At 40.8% G+C, this 18,458-nt stretch overlaps 5 protein-coding genes across 8 annotated transcripts; 2 read left to right on the top strand and 3 right to left on the bottom strand.

The window, feature by feature from the left end:
* Positions 1 to 138: 138 nt before the first annotated feature.
* On the bottom strand, positions 139 to 885 carry Sloth2 (ubiquinol-cytochrome c reductase complex assembly factor 6 sloth 2). The gene has a single exon (XM_076775265.1). The coding sequence runs from the start codon at positions 511 to 513 to the stop codon at positions 352 to 354; it is 162 nt and encodes a 53-aa protein (XP_076631380.1). The 5' UTR covers positions 514 to 885; the 3' UTR covers positions 139 to 351.
* An 89-nt stretch (positions 886 to 974) lies between these two features.
* Positions 975 to 2,648, bottom strand: Bcas2 (BCAS2 pre-mRNA processing factor). 3 transcript variants are annotated; one of them, XM_076775263.1, is made up of 4 exons: positions 2,591 to 2,648; positions 1,910 to 1,977; positions 1,520 to 1,785; positions 975 to 1,432 (listed from the first exon to the last, which is right to left on the bottom strand). In XM_076775263.1, exons 3-4 carry the CDS (start codon positions 1,774 to 1,776, stop codon positions 1,039 to 1,041), a joined length of 651 nt encoding a protein of 216 aa, XP_076631378.1. In that variant the 5' UTR covers positions 1,777 to 1,785; positions 1,910 to 1,977; positions 2,591 to 2,648; the 3' UTR covers positions 975 to 1,038. The 3 variants fall into 3 exon arrangements, with proteins under 3 accessions (XP_076631378.1, XP_076631376.1, XP_076631377.1); XM_076775261.1 differs by lacking the exon at positions 2,591 to 2,648 and adding an exon at positions 2,422 to 2,470; XM_076775262.1 differs by lacking the exon at positions 2,591 to 2,648 and having other exon boundaries at positions 1,910 to 2,099.
* Positions 2,649 to 2,704: 56 nt separating this feature from the next.
* On the top strand, positions 2,705 to 5,568 carry Rpl4 (ribosomal protein L4). Its single transcript, XM_076775260.1, has 8 exons — positions 2,705 to 2,840; positions 3,298 to 3,475; positions 3,581 to 3,826; positions 3,986 to 4,110; positions 4,348 to 4,446; positions 4,534 to 4,805; positions 5,000 to 5,159; positions 5,237 to 5,568. The coding sequence occupies exons 1-8, from the start codon at positions 2,838 to 2,840 to the stop codon at positions 5,492 to 5,494; spliced, it is 1,341 nt and encodes a 446-aa protein (XP_076631375.1). The 5' UTR covers positions 2,705 to 2,837; the 3' UTR covers positions 5,495 to 5,568.
* Positions 5,569 to 7,294: 1,726 nt separating this feature from the next.
* Positions 7,295 to 15,818, top strand: LOC143346785 (neuronal acetylcholine receptor subunit alpha-7). Of its 2 annotated transcripts, none has more exons than XM_076775257.1 (9): positions 7,295 to 7,633; positions 11,038 to 11,174; positions 11,883 to 12,037; positions 12,224 to 12,407; positions 13,935 to 14,151; positions 14,597 to 14,731; positions 14,817 to 14,995; positions 15,059 to 15,188; positions 15,308 to 15,818. In XM_076775257.1, the coding sequence occupies exons 1-9, from the start codon at positions 7,576 to 7,578 to the stop codon at positions 15,556 to 15,558; spliced, it is 1,446 nt and encodes a 481-aa protein (XP_076631372.1). In that variant the 5' UTR covers positions 7,295 to 7,575; the 3' UTR covers positions 15,559 to 15,818. The 2 variants fall into 2 exon arrangements, with proteins under 2 accessions (XP_076631372.1, XP_076631373.1); XM_076775258.1 differs by having other exon boundaries at positions 7,348 to 7,633; positions 14,567 to 14,731.
* A 1-nt stretch (position 15,819) lies between these two features.
* Positions 15,820 to 16,841, bottom strand: LOC143346790 (calmodulin-like protein 4). The gene is made up of 5 exons (XM_076775264.1): positions 16,702 to 16,841; positions 16,578 to 16,608; positions 16,387 to 16,518; positions 16,138 to 16,320; positions 15,820 to 16,055 (listed from the first exon to the last, which is right to left on the bottom strand). The coding sequence occupies exons 1-5, from the start codon at positions 16,702 to 16,704 to the stop codon at positions 15,955 to 15,957; spliced, it is 450 nt and encodes a 149-aa protein (XP_076631379.1). The 5' UTR covers positions 16,705 to 16,841; the 3' UTR covers positions 15,820 to 15,954.
* Between the last annotated feature and the right edge of the window lie 1,617 nt (positions 16,842 to 18,458).

Here is an 18,458-nt window from a genome sequence, read left to right as displayed (position 1 = left end):
TTAAGAGCGTCCTCCAGATATACCATGACGTATAAATAATTGTTACTTAATACTATATGTCATTTATAGATCCGTGATATTCGTCTTGTAAATATGTATATTTCAAGCATAAAGAAAAGCGTGATACGTGTAAACTATGATGAAATAAATTGTGCTTTATTAAATCTACTACCATCGCGCGTTAGTTTATTAATTTTATCAACCGTGTAAACTTCTATTCTCCTGATCTCTATCATAAAAATTTCACTATTTAAACGAATAAAGAGTAGTTACTGTAACCTTTATATTCGCATAGTCGTATTTATTTACAAAGTCTAATCGTTGTTACATTCTATGGTATATCCGTTGCAATTACGTTTTCGTTAATTTTTCCTTCACTGCCTGTTCTATCAAATCGTCTAAATCGTCCAGTGGTCTATAAATGACGTGAACCCATTGTGCACCAGCCATCATAGACAATATCGATAATGTAGAGAAAGATATGAATCGAAACGACGATACCCCGGCTGGCATTCTTCTCTCTTTTTCAATTTCCACTAACGCAATTCTTAACTCGGTCTCATCAATATAATATTTTCAAAGTGCTCAAGTGCGTTGATATTTCCGTTGACACGGTTTTTCTTTCGATCGCTGTTTCCTTTATCAGATGCTTCTTGCAGTCTGTTCCTCGTTAACGTTAACCTCTCCGATTTTAAGGCAAATCGTTTTGCGTTCTGTTACAAAAAGGATGGCAAAAAAATGTGAAACTATTCGAAATTTTTTAACGCTCTATTTCGTAGACCACTTTTCCACTAATGTCAGGAATTTTCGAATAGTGTTATTTCAAAAAGAAAACGATCGTTCGATATCGAACAACGACGTCGTGTTTACACAATATCGTTAAACGTATCCAGTAGTACAGTCTGTACAAAGATTTTTAATACAAGGCAAGACGAATACGATTATGTTAACTTTAAACATTTAATATATTTAAATATGCATATAAAACAATAATTTACAAATTTACACATTAATTCTGTTACAGGATTTTTAAATTTTTTAATTTTCTTGTTCTTGTTGACTCATTTCGGTCGCCATAACCTCTGTGGCACTTTTTCCTGGAACATCTGGTTCTTCTTCCCCCGGTACATCATTGATTTCCACAGCTTCACCTTTATTCATCATCGATTTTTGTATTTCTTCCTCCAAGTGAACGCATGCTTGTTCAATTTCGTAGTTCTTCGATACCAGTCCGACCCACTGTGCCTCTAATGCCCTCAGTTTTTCCCCTCCTTGAGTCTGCATCGATTTTCTTTGCCAGTTGACCTCCTGAATCTTTTTCCTTAATGCTTGCAACTGTTTCTGTGCTTGACTTACTAACTGTACTAATATTTCTAAATAAGATTTCCAAGCTTCGCATCCATATTCCATCATTAATTCGAGGTTACAGATTCTGCAAAAATATAAAACGTTGCAACGATAAAAAAGTAATTTTATCTAACGTGGTGCCGGGGATCACGATGTTAAAATTATCGTATACCGAGTAGCTTGATGTTCTAGTTGCGCGCTACTGTTTTCTACGCTTTCGTTCCATGCAGCAAGATCGTTCATTTTGCCTGGTGGCGGTGGAGGTAATTCGTAACGTTTCATGCTTAGTACCTCCATGGGTAAACGATTTTGCATTCGCTCGAATTCGTGTTTCATTACATCTGTTTCAAAAGCATTTATATTCAGCGGTGGTAAATGTTCTAAATAATTCTTGGTCGGTCTGTATCTACGTGTTTCCTCTTCGACCATTGCCAAGGCCTAAAATATTCATTAATTATAACATACTATTTTCGTTTACTTAATTAAAATGTAAATAAAAATATAAACGATTCAATCGTAATTTATTTTAGTCTAAAATTTACAAAAAGAAAACTTTATTTACCGCTTCTCTAACTCCCGGTTCATCGTAGCCTTGATCTATGTACGGCAACGCGTCGACGATAACTTCCCCTGCCATTTAGCAGAAAATAGATAAATAAATCCTTGTATCTTTGATGAAATTTCCGTAAACAAAAATTATGTCCACCGCAACAAACACTCGGTAACGCGAATTTGAACCGAGCCAAGAGAAAGTTACCAAGTCCTGTTTCCATTTTCCCTTCGCCTTTATGGTACACTTTCAATTGTCGCGCGATAGAAACGTTAAATGACGTTCTTTAAGGTTTACAATAGCATATCGAGTACAATAAATAGATATCATCGCTTGTCAAGTATTAACGAAACGAGAAACTTATGTTTCAACAACATTCTGTAAATTTGAGAATCGAATCAAATTTTTCGAATGTATTTCTATTACTTATTTTTCATATAACGTAAAAAGCATTGTAATCCCAAAATATTATATATAAATTATATCCTCATATTTTTGGTATAAATTTTTTAACTTCTTCTTACCTTTGTTTTCCAGATCATACATATGTATATGGAACTTGATATTATTGGAATTTATTAAGAAGGAAAAAAAGAAAATAGCTGGAACTAGTGACTTTCCCCTTGAACGAAACGAATAATTAAGGCTGAAAGGGTGCTTGAAAATATTTAGTTAAATAAGATTATTGCTTACGGTTTTTTACTTGTTTCTAAGGAATATTTAATCGTTGAAACATATTTTTTGTTCATCAAAAGTTTATGCGTGTTTAGGTATTTCAGTTGGCACGACTGTGAACAGCGTCGCAGAAACGCTCTTTTTGATTCTGAGCATGCGCGAGCTTGTACAATTTCCGTTTGCGTCCTTCTTCCTTTTCGACCAGGCGAGGCGTGTTGGGTGCCTGGTTCGTCTGATGCGTGAAAGGTTGTAAAAGGACCGCGAGATGGTAAGAAATCTTACATTTTATTCGGAATTCATTTTATACTAACGTTTAATATCGTTTCATTGTTAAAGCATTTCTCGGTTCCTAAGAATTTCGCATCAAATACAGAGTTTCAGTATCCACCGCATCATTGACCACGTGTGATAATTTGTAGTTTCAATATTAATGTAACTCGGTTTAGAAAAATCTTTCATCGTGCACCTGTCGAGTATACATAATTTTTTTCTGCTCGTGTTCTTCGGTGTAATGAAATTGTTTCGATTCGTATTTAAATGTTTATATTGAACGTGTAATAATCGTAATTTTTTCGATCCGCCATACGCCGTGTGTCGATCGAGATCGTTTCTCGTTTCGAGTTAAACGGGAACACATAATTTTACCTCTAACCGTATTTCTCGATATTACTTGAAAAATATTCTGAAATACACGTACCTTTAATGATTTTTTCTTTTTTTTACAGTCGTTATCAACGGCGCGACCGCTTGTTACGGTGTATACTGATAAAAATGAGTCATCGGGAGATACTATTTCTTTACCTGCTGTATTTAAAGCACCGATTCGGCCAGACGTTGTGAATTTTGTTCATCAACAAGTATCAAAGAATAGTAGACAGCCGTATTGCGTATCCAAGGAGGCTGGTGAGTATAAATTTTTTTTGATCGTTATTCCGCTCGAGAATCAAAGCATCGTGATATATGTTTTAACTAACGGTGAAATTATTAAATATAGGTTTGTTTTATCAGGTCATCAAACCTCCGCCGAATCATGGGGTACAGGACGTGCCGTAGCACGTATCCCTCGTGTACGAGGCGGCGGTACTCACCGCTCTGGACAAGGTGCGTTTGGCAACATGTGTAGAGGGGGACGAATGTTTGCTCCGACGAAACCTTGGCGACGTTGGCATCGTAAAATTAACGTTAACCAAAAAAGATACGCTCTAGTTTCTGCTATTGCTGCATCCGGTGTCCCGGCTCTTGTACAATCTAAAGGTAATCGATCAACTGGTCGAGTCACGTCTATATTTAGCGTCGCGAATTAGTGAATTAATTTTGCAGTGAATTTTTTTGGTCCGTGTTGCCGTGATGAATATCCATTGATAATTAGATTGGTATTGAATTCCAATAGTTTGATTTTTCTTTAATGTTTAGGTCATATGATCCAAGAAGTTCCAGAATTTCCTTTGGTAGTGTCGGACAAAATTCAAGAATATAACAAAACTAAACATGCCGTTATATTTTTGAGACGTATCAAGGCGTGGAACGATATCCAAAAAGTAAGTGTATCTTTGAGCGATATATTATATATTTTTTATCTGCACCGTTAAATGTCCGCGTCTCTGTTAAAACACGTTTAATCGAGATGCTCCTATCGGGTGCTAAAGAAACATGGCTACTAGGCGTTCTTGGCTAGCTAATTTAGTTGCTAGAATAGGGGTAAATGTAACCAAACAGTCGATCGTGGTATAACAAAATTCTATTTATCGTAGTATCTTTCTTTTATTTATTCGTAGGTATACAAGTCGCAACGTTTCCGTGCAGGTAAGGGTAAAATGCGTAATCGCAGACGCATTCAACGTCGAGGACCCTTGATCGTGTATGGTCAAGATCAGGTAAGAAAATGACCGATGAATTAGTTTATTGTGGTTTCTTCGGTACGCGGAAATGATTGTATAGTTTTTTATTCGTGCTCCCCTTAGGGTATTCGTAAGGCGTTTCGCAACATTCCCGGTGTTGATCTTATGAACATCAACAAAGTGAATATTCTCAAGTTGGCACCCGGTGGTCATGTCGGACGATTCGTAATTTGGACAAAGTCCGCTTTTGAAAAGCTGGATGCTCTTTATGGAACCTGGCGCAAGGAATCTCAACTTAAAGCTGGTTATAACTTGCCCTTCCCAAAGATGGCTAATACGGATTTGTCGAGACTCTTGAAAGCCGATGAAATTCGTAAAGTTTTGAGAGCACCAAGGTTCGTAACAATCCTACACGTTACACATACCTTGAACAATAAGATCTATATCGTGTTCATGATGAATTATTTTTGGTCTGTGTTGCTGATTGACAGTGATAACTTTACTATTTTAACTGATGCGTTTCTAAGAAAAATATATCGCTTGTTTGCCTCGCGATGCGTGTTTTGAAGAAAAGGTTTTGCGATTGCAGGAAGAGGGTGGTCCGCAGCGTGAAGAAGCTGAATCCGTTGTCCAATACTCGCGCGATGTTGCGTCTGAACCCGTACGCTGCTGTGCTGAAACGTGCGGCAATTTTGACGGCGACGAAACGTCAACAAGAGAGGGAGATTCTTTTAGCGGAGAAACGCGGAGTAAGTTGAATTTCCAATGTTGAATAATATCGAGAGTCTCTAGGTATAAAGTCTAACGAGATACTTTGCGCGTATAGATGAAGCTACCAAAGACCGCACCGGCTATAAAATCGAAGCTGCTGCAGGAGAGACGTAGGAAGCACATTATGCTCGCGAAAGCAGTGAAACCCAAAAAGTCGGGCGCCGCGAAAAAAGCAAGAACCAGCGTCGCGGCGACGGCTAAACCCGCGAAAGCGAGAAAACCAACCGAGAAAGCTGCGGAACCGAAATCGATGAAAACAACGGAGAAAGCTGCGAAACCGAAGGCATCGAAAACCGTGCCTGCCAAGAAGTAAAAACTTTTTATCGACAACTCGTTGACCCACGAGCTTTATTTGTTTTGAATAAAAAAATGGGATGACAACTAATATATAGGGCAACCCCCCGCCTTGTAATTGATCTCTCCGACACCTTCGACGGGTAATTTATCCACGTATTGACCGATGTAACGATAAATATACATTAAATGTTACGAGTATCTCTTCTTAAGAGGAGCTCGCACGAAGATCGTGTCATTGAATACCTCGACCGACACTTTCTTCGCGTTCGCTTCCGGCGGTATCAGAAAGTTCAAGTTGCTGACGCGCGACCAGTCTTCGGAACTGTGCAATTTGATGTTCAACAAGTTTTCAGCGGCTAGAGTAGCCGTCCCTACTTTTAATCCCTCGATCTTCATTTCCGCCTGCGAACATCCAATAACCTTTGATTAAACATTCTATAGGAATGAAAAAAGTAATTGCGCCAAGAGCAGTTGCAACAAACGTACAGCGTAGCATTCTTTATTCTCGATGATGTAAAAGTTCGGAATCTTGTCAAACTTGAAACTCGTTCTCAGCCCGTTCGACATCGTTTCGAAGTTCATGTAATCGTTTTGCTTAAAAATAGTCGCGTTTTCGCGGCAGTGATGTGGCAAACTATCCATGACGATCGGTATGAATTTACAAATTATTAAAACATGTTTGACGTAATATTTCAAGGTTAACCGAAAAGCTGATCAATTTTGACAATGCACGATTATCTGTTTCGATCGTCGGTAGCTTGGTGTAAAAAAAAAAAAAAAAAAAAAAAAAAGGAATTTCTTTTTTCAACTCTTTACGATAAATTTCTTTCTCGCTTTGCTAGGTTTGATCGCAGGTGCCGTGAGAACGAGCATTCTGTGCTTGTTGTCCACCACCGCGCGAACTTTCTCGCCATCGATGTCGTCCGGTATGAGAAAATTCTCGCAATGTTTCATGGTTGTTTTGATCAGATCACCGAGAACCGATTTTTCTGCAATGCCCGGCAGTTGATTCGCGATTCGATCGTCGAAGGGTTTGCACACGTTCACGCGGAGATTGCACCCCTTGACAGTTATTTTGATCGAAGACATGTCCACTTCCGGTGCTAAAAACATTCTTGCCTATAATAAAAATAAATAAATTTAATTGGTTGTTCGTCGAGCATCGATATATTCGTGAACTGTGTCGAACCTCGTAAACGTTGTCGGGTCTAATTCCAATAGAAACGATTTGCATCACGTAGCTACCCTCCACAGATTTAACGGGAATTTTCACGGTCTCTGCTGTCTTGCCCTGTCTAACCACGAGTGGGCCAGATTTTTTGACAAATTTTAGAGAAGCTGCGCATTTTGGACAGTGATCGATGTCCATCGTCACGTCCCCCTCGCACTTTAAACACTGACTCGTCTTTGCGTCCATTTTTCAGACGATTCGTACGTATACGATGTCATTGCACCGAACTCTTCCTAGGTCGTGAAATAAATTTACCGATCGTAAACGTACAACGAGAAATTTTCAATTAGTTTATCGTAACTGAAAAATTTCTCTATACGGATGAAAGTCACTTGTCAATTTGAAGAACGGCGGCAGTGTGCCGGTGTGTGACAGGTGAAAATCAATGGAAGAGGAAAACAACGCAAAAAGGGTGATCGTTTAAAGATTGAACTATACGCGTGATATTTGTAAAATAATATTTCTAAAAGGAGTGTTTTATTTTTAGTTTTTGCCGGGGAGAGGTGAATCGGTTGCTGGCGATCCCCAGGCAGGCAGGCATCTTCCAAGATTCGCCACGAGGAAAGTTACGTTAAAACTGAAGAAAATTTGTAAGGAAGCGTCATTGTTGTAATTAATGTGTGTATTGTGTTTAGAATTGGAGAAAGTGTACGGACAGGTTGACAGATGGAACGTTCCGTACTAGAAGCAGTTTGTTTAACTTTCGTGTCTGTATTGTTTGAAACGCCTGCGCGAATTTCCTTGGGAATAGACGCGTTGGTAGGGGTAGTAGCGCGGGATTCAGGGTCGAAATTGCACGGTGGTTGAAATGCATCGGACACCAGTCGAGGACAGGCGGTCTCGCGTTTAAGTGGTCCATCAATTCCATGTCGCCGTTGGTCCTGTTATTTCGTTACGGAGTTCTGGCCATCACTTTCGCTAGCGGTGAGTCTCTTCGTTTTCCATTCCTTCGCATTAACTAATTTATTTAATCGTCTCTTAATTTAAAAACATTTATTTTTATTCGATTAGTCGCGATTTTACTACTCGTGCGTGCACGAATATTAAATATTCGTTTAGCCGGAACGAAACGATTTTAAGTTGTCGAGAAATAAATTCCAAAATGGTATTCGATCGTTTCTATCTATTAATTTAATAAATTTACCAAAAAGTTGTTTGTTTACGAACGACGTGGAAAGTCTGATTGATATAAGTAACCACGTTATTTGTACGCGAGCGATATTTAAATTTAATCCTTGGAAGTTGTATATTTTTCACATACACATATAAAGATTGATTTAACGTACGGCTCCATGGATAAAATTCTCCTACCTGATACGTACCGACAAGACGTAAGGTATAGTTTGTTGAATTTTCTTTTCAGCCAGCGTGTTAATTTCAATCGCAGACCAATAATATGTTCGACGTTGATAAATTTCACAAGTATTTTTTAACAGAGATCGTATTTATCAGTTGTATTTCAATGGGTGTTTAAGAAATGTTGGTTTTTTACTTTCGTTAAACCCTCGATCGGCCGATGTCGAGTAATTTTTTATCCGTCTCTAATAGGTATGGATATTGGTGTATAACGAGTGTTTCGGTGTTTCGGCGTTTCGCCGTTTTTGGTCGATGACGATACAGCTCGAGGAAGAAAAATAAAGAGTCGAATAACATAGAATCGAACTCGTTAAATTGATAATTTTGTTCGGTACGAGTAATAATTGTTTGTAAATAAGAAAGAAAGATTAGGAGCAAGACCACCGCCGGTCGTGTCGGTTAGATGTCTGATTCGCGATGGAAGATGATCTATTTGCATAGGCGATTTAATTTCGATGCGTAGCCGAGATCGTCTAAAGCCAGTCAGTCAGCCGCAACGAGTACCGATTAAGGGCAATTTCTTCTGTCTGTTCGATAACCGAATTGCTCGCCCCCAACAGGATTTTCTAGGCTGGAATTTCACGAGCACCGATTGAGTTGTAAATGAGTTTCTGGCTAGGAAAATTTTCCCACCTGCGGTAAAATTAAGCGACGAAAAAAGTCCACAGCGACTGCACGGATTCGATTTTATTGCGACATCCGTGTCCCCTCCCGGGGGTGGGGATCGCGCGGTTGCAAATTCAACTACGTAAAGGGAAATTCTCTCTCGGTCGTGCTCGCCGTGTGCTCGTATATGGGGTCTGGCCTCTGGTTTTACGCGTAAAGAGTCCAGATTAAGAAAAACTGTAAACGTGCGTAATCATTCTGTTATCCTTGGAGAATTTCGATCGTGTAATTAGGAATCGTTTGCGTACACGTTTCCTTAAGAAACCAAAACCGTTGTCGAGAGTAGAAGCAAAGGTTCTTGTATCTTAGCAACGTTATCGGTAAACGGGGTTCGATCGATTCGATAATAAATATTTAATAATTGGAAAAAGCATCGAATCAAGTTTTTGTCGTTAACGTTTACTATGAGAAGCAACGAATGTAACCGAGACTCGTATAATAAACAGGTTAGAGCGATTTACGATCTAGCAGCGCAGGTAATTTTTCTTAGCTGTTTATGCGCGAAGAAATTTTCGTCGAGACGACGAGAGAATATATTTTATCGTTTGTGGTTGTTCGTCTCTGGCGACTATGCTCGTCAATCTCTCGTTTAAAACACACATTTTCTTCTTTGACGACGAGAGGCAAAAGCTCAAACGCCTAAGAAGTCGCGATAAAAAGATGGTCCGCTCACGGAACGAATCCGCGGTTGGCCAACGCCTTGCAAAATTAATTCTAAATAGGATTTTTCACGTGGTAGTTTTCTTAGGATTCCGTGTGTCACGGGTGAACCTTTATCGAAAAGCTCTCGACGCGCGGATGAAAAAGCGAATCCCTCGATGCTCGCGCAACAACGAGACGAGAGTTGTACATTTATCCGCCGGACATTATACCGGTCGTGTCGATGGCCGATTTAAACTTTTTTTTATCGCTGCATTTCGAGTATAAGCCACGGATGTATACTCTGAAACCGAATGCCCGATAGGTGATCTTACTTTAATACCATCCGCTATCTTGTTCCTTCTTTCCTCTTGGTATAATATATCTCGCAGGTATTCTCTTTGTACGTTAATAACTAAAGGAATTGTTCGAAATAATTACTAGCAGAGATTGAAAGAGCTAGGTGATGTATCGTGGGCAGCAGCGTGTAGGTACAAGAGGATAAAACTGCCGCCGCTGCTAAAAATCATTGCGCTCCAATTGTCCTCAAAGCACGGATTTAAGTCGCAACGCTTTTGAAAACAGTGTTACGGTGAAATAGAATTTATGCGACGAAGGAAATCGGTTTTTCGCGTTCTTTCTTTTTCTCTCGAACACATCGCAGCGCCGCGCCACAGCGAGCGATCGAGTATTTCTAAGCGACAACGAACGAACCTTTCAAATAAACCGAGCGCCTCGCGATCTGTTATTTTTGTCGGTAGAGACGCGTGAAAAATAGATTTTTTGGGTTTTGGGGTTCTGAAACTGGATTTCCGAGCGCTTGGAAAACTATCAAAAGTTTCTTTATTTAGCTCGCGACTCTTCCGATACTTTTCAATTACGTTTCGTCCTCTCTTTAGAACATTGGAAAAAGCTGTAAGGTTGTCCGTTGAACGATTCAGAAAAGTGAAACGCCTCCGTATATATGTAGAACCGACCCGCTATACCGCGACAGTGACGTCGAGATTTAACGATCGGAATTAAGAGGGTTTGGGGAGAGAAATTCTGTGAACCGTGATACTCGCGCGATCACGCGTCTCGCAAAACTGAACGCGCGAGGACCGTTTCTCGTAACATTTTTCCAATTTCCCAAACCCAACCCGGACGAACAGTGAAAACTGTATGAACGTGTAGTATAGGTTAATTTAAATTTAAAGCCGTTTGCTTGGTTCGTACGGATTGCTTCGAAAGTTGTATAGAATTTTCCCGTACTTTTAGGTAGGTTTCAACAACCATCGGATCACGATGCTCTATTGTCTCTTGCACACTGAAAGATCTTTTATCTAATTGAGATTCGAAGGCAACGGCTGGTTGGTTAGCTCTCTGAAAAGATAAAACGATAGTAGGATTAGGTCTTGTCTGGAAGGATAGGGCTTCGTCGCGTTTCGGGACACAATAGCCACTCGAATGGAACGAACGCTTCCGCGTACAGATCGGAAACATTAGAACGGATAGCCTTGATAAAACGATCGGAATTGGATTCGTTATTAGGAAGAAGAAAGAATTTTTAAAAGGTTGCTTGCTTTCCTTCCTTGGACGCGTTCGATTCGTGATCAAGAATCAATTTCGTTACTCGAGACCTCGATGAAATTAAATAAAATAGTAATTAAAAATTGGTTTTCTCACAGGCTTCGGCGATGAGCATGAATACAGACTGACCAAGTATCTTCTCGATGGATACGACGCCGGCGTTCGGCCGGCGAAAAATTCTTCTCAGCCTTTGGCGGTCGTCTTTGGTCTTTCCCTTCATCACATAATCGATGTCGTGAGTATCGAGGCAGCAAACGTTAGAAAAGGGTATCGTGTACTTTGTAAACGAGTCGAGAAGAAAAACTATGCCGTAAAAATAGTTTTGCCGCATCTTGGACCGAAAGACGTCGCGGTGCGGTGCGGCACAGTGCAGCGCGCCGTAACAATATGCATCTCGGGCAAAAGCAAACTATTATAATTCCAAACTACGGGTAGTAGTTGGATGGAAATTTCGTTGGTTTCTTTCGGCGAGGCGGTGAAATACGAAATCCGGGTCAAGTCTGCTCGGAGCAGCATTAACTTCCACGTGTATCGGCAGTTGGGGCGATACAGCCGTCTCCGACTCGGCAAATATCGATTAATTTTCATTTACACATACATATACATGTATTTCTTTTGTCGGCCTCGCGATGATTGTCGCGTCGATAGGCGATACGAGCGAGATACTCCAGCGCGATCCTCCAACGGCCGCCTCGCTGCTGCTGCTGCTAACCGGTAGAGCACGCGAAATCGCGATCTCGTCCGTTAGAAATATTCTAGTTGCATTTACGTTAACGACCTTGCTTAATAATCGCGAGCACATCCGCGAATAGATAATCTTTTCCGACGTTAGACTAACAACGATCCGAGATGCGAAATTAACCGAGCAAAGTGCGATCGCCGCGAGAAACGTTGTTCCGTTGATCGAAAAATGCCGACCTTGTTGTTTCATTTCTCATCCTAGGACGAAAAGAACCAGATACTCACGACGAATTGTTGGGTCACGCAATCCTGGACGGACCATCATTTGAAATGGAACGCCTCGGAATTCGCTGGAATCCGGGTAATTCGCGTGCCCTACAATCGTATTTGGAGACCAGACACGATTCTGTACAACAAGTAAGAAACGGTCCATCACCGGGGAAGAAAATAGTAAACGTTCGCGGAGTTTATCGGCCATCTTTCTCGTTCGAGGATTCGCTTTTAAGCGCTTACGCTTACTTTTCCTTTGAAATTAATTACGCGATTGCGAAACGGTAAGGTACGTAATTTTTAAGCGACCGTTTAACCCTGCTTTCTCTGTAGCGCAGATCCACAGTACAGTTCGGCAGTCATCAATACGAACGTGATCGTCAGCCACACGGGAGAAGTGCTATGGCTGAGTCACGGAATTTTTCGTAGTAGCTGCGACATCGACGTGGAATTTTTCCCTTTCGACGAGCAACGATGTCTACTGAAATGGGCCTCGTGGACGTACGACGGATACCAAGTAAGACTCGACTCTACGAACCTGTGCCAACACCGAGTAACAACAATCTTACGGAAAAACCTTTACTTTACTTTACTTTCTCTACCAAGGGTCCGACAGTTTACGTATACCTATAAATTATGGTACAATTAGTAAAATTACTCGACAATTTGATGTATCTTGTATAAACTTGTTTACCAGAGGAAGAGATCGTCGATAGTCCTTATCGGTTCTGAGCGTCATAGAACCGCGAAAATTTACCCAGAGCCGCAAATCTCAACCAGCGTACCTACGCGACTTGCATTTAAGCTAAATCAATCTATCAATTTAAGCTAGATCATAGGTATATCGAACAGAAGACCGACCAAAGACAGTCCGGACGGCAGAAAATGGAAAAAATATTAAGCTTCGATCTCGTCGAAACGTTGAAAGTTTACAGTTGCGATAGCGACGTGCAAATAAATTCCTTTTGTTTTCGAAAACTCTCGAGGTCGTTATCAATCCGGAAATGCACCGTCTTTACTTCTCTCGAGAAGTAGGTAGGAACGAGAGCCTCGGATTAAATTTTTACCGTTCGACTCGCGCCGCGCCGCGCCGCGCCGCACCGACCCCTGTCGTTATTGTGCCCGTACTTCCTCTTAAAAATCTCGACGTTTTCTGGCTTCCTTCGGATCCTTTGAATCGAAAAAGTTCACTTTCGTTTCGCTGAAGCTCGCTCCTAAAAAAGAAAATGGATGAAACTGTCGTAATTGCGAAATATGTATATTATCCCATATGTATATAAATATGTATATATCCTACGCGTGCACCGTTCTGTATATGCTAATGGAAAGCGACTAGAAACAAAAGATAAATAACATTGCCACTCTGTGTTGCAATTGACAATTTGTTCGTTCAACTAGCAAAACGAAGAAGAAATTTTCTGGTATCGACGAAGAAAGACCGAGCTTTTTCCCCCTAGTACGTACAGGGACGCTTAACGGCAGCAAATCGAAAATACCTACCGAGACTCGTCGAGTCGCGAAAATGGCTCGGATGAATCCAAGAGCTTAATCCCGAATGCGAGAATAGTTGAATGCGAACCGTTTCTAGCACGCGCCCTTTCACCGAGTTTTTCCATTTCGTATGCGCCCTCGTTGAATACATTTTGCGTGCCGCTACGTTTTTCTCGCCTAAAACGTTCGAAATACGATCTCCTTTCCGTGCTCTCAACAATCTAACCTTCCCGAATTCCTCCATCTTCGTCGAGCCTCGTCTTGCATACTCGCATATTGGAGAATCTTGGACGCCTCTCGCGAAACTTGCTCTTTCACCAACGAACGAATCATCCGGCTGCCGGATAATACAAATTTCCTATTTTTTCTGTCCCGTTGCATCAAACGCGATCTACTATAGTATAATTATACCGCAAACTACGATCAACTCGAAGCGTTGGCACATTTTATTCCACGATCGATCATTACCCTCTTGAAATAGAAATATCATCATCTTTCCTTCTCTACTTTGGGGGATTACGACGAAAGTGTATCGTTAAAATATGTTACGTAGCTCGAGCTGGAAAAACAAAGCGAGCAAGGAGACGTGAGCAATTACCAAGCTAACGGCGAATTCGATCTACTCGATTTCTCCGCGAGAAGAAACGTCGAGTATTACTCGTGCTGCCCGGAACCGTATCCGGACATCACCTACGAGATCCGACTACGACGCCGTCCGATGTTCTACGTTTTTAATTTGATCCTCCCTTGCATACTTATCAACGGTGTAGGTGAGTGTGAATGGTTATTCTATTTATTTATTTTCTCTTCTTACTATTTTTATGGAACATTTTCATTCCTTGTACAATTTGAAATTCCGTATCGCAAGGATCAGTCGAATTATCCGCAACCGGTAGAATCCTGGTTTTTATCCTGGTCAAAAATTTTCTATGCATTTTTATTTTAAAAAGGAATCTTTGCTGGGAACGCAGCAATTTCAGTCTCTAATCTCTAATGAAATCTCTATGATTAAACGAAAGAGGGTGGTTCGGTTATCCGCTCGGGAGAAGAAATTTATGCGAAACTTTCTTTTTCTTTTCTTTTTTTTCGTTCGCCATGTGGTATAAAGTTTCGCGCGGCTCAAGAATGCCCTCTGTTCGATATTCCATGACACGGGAACGGTACTGGTGGAAAAGTTTTATTCAGCCAGGTCCTCCCCTCCCTTGGTTTATTCAGCTCTGTTGGTATTCTACGTGCCCTCGGAATCGGGAGAAAAAGTCACCCTCGGGATTTCGGCTCTTCTCTCCATGACGGTCTTCTTGATGACCATTCGCGAGACGCTTCCGCCCACGGAGAAAACACCGCTAATAAGTGAGTAGACGCACGTTCGATCGTCGCGACGGTACTCGATCCTTTTTCCTTTCTCAGACGACCATTTCCTATCGTTATTTTTCAGGTCTTTATTACGGTGTCAGTATATGCCTGGTATCGTTCGCTTCAGGATTAGCGGTGGTCACTTTGAATCTTCACCATCGAGGCGTTCGAGGAACCAGAGTGCCGGGTATCGTTCGATCTTTGGTCCTGGACAAACTCGCTCGAGTAGTTTTCCTAAATTTCCAAGAGGAGAAAAGATCGGTAATCTCGCCAATCTATTCCGTTTCTTCATATTTTTCCCAACTAATGTCTAATTTGCGTTAGGAACCGGTCGAACCTCCGAGAAGAAAGAACAATTGTCCGTTGCACTGTAAGCCGGAAGTGGCGCAATCGCAGTCGTCGCCGAAATTCATGTCCAGAAGGGACGAGAGCAACACCAGCAGTCCAACTTTAGGTCAGAGTCCCTTGTCTAATCGTTCGTCGAACGCAACGAGAAAGAGTTCTAGACGTCGATTTCGTCGAATCGACTATCGTCTTTCGTTCCCTGTTTATCACGCACGAACGTTGTTGCAGATCTAGGAAAAGAGGGCAGTCTCGAGGCTCAATGGTCTCGCGTTCTGGGAAGAGTGCACGCGACGATCGAAAGGAACGAGCAACGACTCGCCGACCAAGATCATCGGGAGAGAATGGAATTAGATTGGAAACAGGTCGCGTTGGTAAGCGATCGAGCTCTTCTCTGCGTTTTTTTCTTTACAACGATCGTCAGTACCACTGTCATTCTTTGTGGCTCACCACCGTCCACGAACACTGCCAGAGACGACTGAGATATCAACGCGTCGCGTCGTGGCCAATCATGGGAAAATACAATTAATTAAGAACACCGTCGAATAAGATCTATGTTATTATCCTCGGTATTTCGTTTAGCCGACATCTTTTTATCGACAAATTTACTTTTTAGCAAACAGAAAGACATTCTCCACGTATATTAAACCGAGTAACTGTACGTGACGTAGAGATGAACTGTAATACTATATCCGTTTAACAGAAATTTACTGGATTCGAAATAAATTCTTTTTTTTTTTTCTTTTCTTCTTTTACGATAGTAGCCTTTTATTATAAACATATATTATATAGTACACGCACAGTACACTACACGTGTACGCGTGTCAGTGCAGTAGAAAAAGTTTCATAAAAATATAGAAATTATCGATCGTCCGTCCCTAATAGTAATCTGGTACCGGAGCACATGCTATTTTTACAAAGTCTTCGTATTTAACGTGTCCACTGGAAGACACGTTAGCCTCTCGAAAGATTTGTTCGACTGAAACATAGACGCGGGCGAGTCAGTCGACGACAGTATTCTTCCAATACTTTTATTAATTTGAAAAAACTAAAAGTAAAACCTTCTTTACTGCTCAGTTGTTCGCCCCAACGAAGCAACATGTGAGCTAATTGACGAGCGGGTATAGTGCCGCTTCGAGATTTATCCGCAGCTTGAAAAGCTTGTATCACTTCTTTCGGTAGATCTTCCGCTCTGGTCTGTAAATGCATCACTTCCAAGAAATCGGCGAACGACATTTTTCCACCTAAACGCAACAACAGGTAGGTTTTAATACTCGACGTTGTCGTCGATCCATTTCTTTCGCTTATACCTTTATCTTTTAAGTATTTATTCAACTCGGCAATAGTAGGACTTAATCCTAACGATCTCATAATGATCGTAAGTTCATCCAGGGTACGTATTTGACCGTTTCTCGCAAACAAATAGAAACATTCTCTAAACTCTGTAAAAATATAGTAGGTACACGTAAAGAGTAGGGAAATTTAATAGATTCGAACGTACCGTCTATGTCCTCTTCTCGAAAATAACGAGCCTGAAACGCAGAGTAAGTAAAGAAAAATTACGAAACTTTCCAAACTACATTACATTGTAATTAGTATTTCGGTAACAATGTGCACATAATTACCATAATCAACAATTTTTTAACGTAAAGCCCCAAAAAAACTTGTTGCTTTGTTTTCTACCTTTGGTTTACACGTCAAATAACCTTACTTAAAGCGAGGTTAGGCGTACATCGCTATGTACCGTAACCGAACGTCAAAATTGGACGTCCTGCCGTAGATGGCGGTGCAATCGTTCGTATAAATGTGCATGTCATTTTTTTTTCTTTTTTTTTTTAATTATAAAAATAAGCTCTGGACCAAGTTTGTTCATTAGACTGACGTATACACGCAATCCCAAGTTAATGTATATTACGCTTAAAGCGATGTGAAAAATCATGTAAAGGAAGAAAAACCATTTATAGCCATCGTAAAGCCAAAAGCCAAAATAAGACAAAAATCAAGAATACCAATATGTTGATGAAGGCTTTGTTAAACAGTTATTAACGTTCCGACCGTACTGAATTTTTTTCTCGAAAATGCACAAGATTTCGGAGGTATGTCTATTCACCAAAAATGATTATAATTGACCCCTGCAACCGAAAATAATTTTTCCAGAACGATTTGAAATTTTTAAATTTAATTGTTAATAACTTTTTAATGAAGCCTCCATCAACAAATACTCGTATACCTGGTCTGTGGTCCTATGTTCGATTGTATCGTGGCCCGCGTCATGCATCACGTCATAATACATGCTGAAAGCGATATGCACTTCCGTTCGAGAGGATGCTACCTTCCGATAGGTTGAACTCGATCTTGCGGAGGTTCACGTACCTCGAAGAACTAGAAAGATTGCCCCTAAGTGACGTTCGCGATGCGAGAGAAATCTGTCTTTTTGCCCGTAAAACGCGATGTCGCGATGGTAATGGTATTAATCATTGATTCGTGCGATACGAAATCTTAACAAATATTAAAATAATTTTTTACAAGAATAGCAATCGCTGCATGTAAACTCCATACAGAGTACGTACTCGACGATGGTGTGAATAAAACAATTATAAATAAAACTTAGCATTGTTTAACATTCCAACGCAATAGTTTAAACAATTGTTAACAATATGTGGTATATGAATAATGAAAGGGCCCATCAGTATACGTAAATAATAATTTTTCGCGAAATAATTTGTCCACCGGACGGGTTGAGATGGCTGACACATGCTGTGCTCTCCCCACTCCTCCGCCACTACATTAAAGGCTCATGCGGAGACTTACGTGTCTCATTCTCGCGGGGGGGTCCAAGGGTGGCGGACTTCCTGGCTCGGTGGGTATCCCGGGATCATCCTAGGCTGACCAGTGGCGACCAGGGGGGACCAGGGGGACCAGGGCTGACCACTACTGACCAGTGCTGACCCAGTTGACCGATACTGACCACTTGACCAATGGTGAGCTTGCGATGACCAATTGCGACTACTTGCTGGTCAGTGGTGAGCTCTATTCAAATTTTCCCCCTCTCTTATTTTATTGATGCCAAATTTACTTGTATGTTTCCGAGTACCGTTTGATGGAAATATTGATTTTGTTTGATTTACTAGTTTCTGTTTCGTTTCTATGGATGTTTCCCCTTATCGATATTCTCTTGAATCGTTGGCCATTTTTGTTCTTCCATTATTGGTTTTGACAATCCTAGTGGTATCTTAAGTATATGTGGTCATTTACTGTTTCTATCTTTCGATTGTTTCTGGAATTCATGTCTGTCTCTAACAAAAACTGATGTTGAAAGACGATGTACGATAAAATACTGCTTTCACTTCTTGTTATTTCGTACAATCGTTTGACTCTTTCC

This window comes from Colletes latitarsis, chromosome 10, assembly GCF_051014445.1.
Source record: "Colletes latitarsis isolate SP2378_abdomen chromosome 10, iyColLati1, whole genome shotgun sequence".
NCBI classification, from domain to species: domain Eukaryota; kingdom Metazoa; phylum Arthropoda; class Insecta; order Hymenoptera; family Colletidae; genus Colletes; species Colletes latitarsis.
The sequence above is the reverse complement of the archived record's forward strand: the minus strand, read 5'-3'. Positions and strand labels throughout refer to the sequence as shown.

Excerpts from the sequence above, each read along its gene's own strand:
- Bcas2 (XM_076775261.1), bottom strand. The coding sequence starts at position 2,443 with ATGTATGATCTGGAAAACAAAG. Across the intron at positions 1,978-2,421 it reads GTATGATCTGGAAAACAAAG|GGGAAGTTATCGTCGACGCG; the intron begins GTAAGAAGAAGT and ends GCTAAATGGCAG. Across the intron at positions 1,433-1,519 it reads CTAGAACATCAAGCTACTCG|AATCTGTAACCTCGAATTAA; the intron begins GTATACGATAAT and ends ATATTTTTGCAG.
- Rpl4 (XM_076775260.1), top strand. Across the intron at positions 3,476-3,580 it reads TTGCGTATCCAAGGAGGCTG|GTCATCAAACCTCCGCCGAA; the intron begins GTGAGTATAAAT and ends TTGTTTTATCAG. Across the intron at positions 5,160-5,236 it reads TTTTAGCGGAGAAACGCGGA|ATGAAGCTACCAAAGACCGC; the intron begins GTAAGTTGAATT and ends TTGCGCGTATAG.
- LOC143346785 (XM_076775258.1), top strand. The coding sequence starts at position 7,576 with ATGTCGCCGTTGGTCCTGTTATTTCGTTACGGAGTTCTGGCCATCACT. Across the intron at positions 12,408-13,934 it reads GGACGTACGACGGATACCAA|CTCGAGCTGGAAAAACAAAG; the intron begins GTAAGACTCGAC and ends TATGTTACGTAG. Across the intron at positions 14,152-14,566 it reads CATACTTATCAACGGTGTAG|CCAGGTCCTCCCCTCCCTTG; the intron begins GTGAGTGTGAAT and ends AGTTTTATTCAG.
- LOC143346790 (XM_076775264.1), bottom strand. Across the intron at positions 16,519-16,577 it reads TCGAGAAGAGGACATAGACG|AGTTTAGAGAATGTTTCTAT; the intron begins GTACGTTCGAAT and ends ATATTTTTACAG. Across the intron at positions 16,056-16,137 it reads ACAACTGAGCAGTAAAGAAG|TCGAACAAATCTTTCGAGAG; the intron begins GTTTTACTTTTA and ends TCTATGTTTCAG.
- Sloth2 (XM_076775265.1), bottom strand. The coding sequence starts at position 513 with ATGCCAGCCGGGGTATCGTCGTTTCGATTCATATCTTTCTCTACATTA.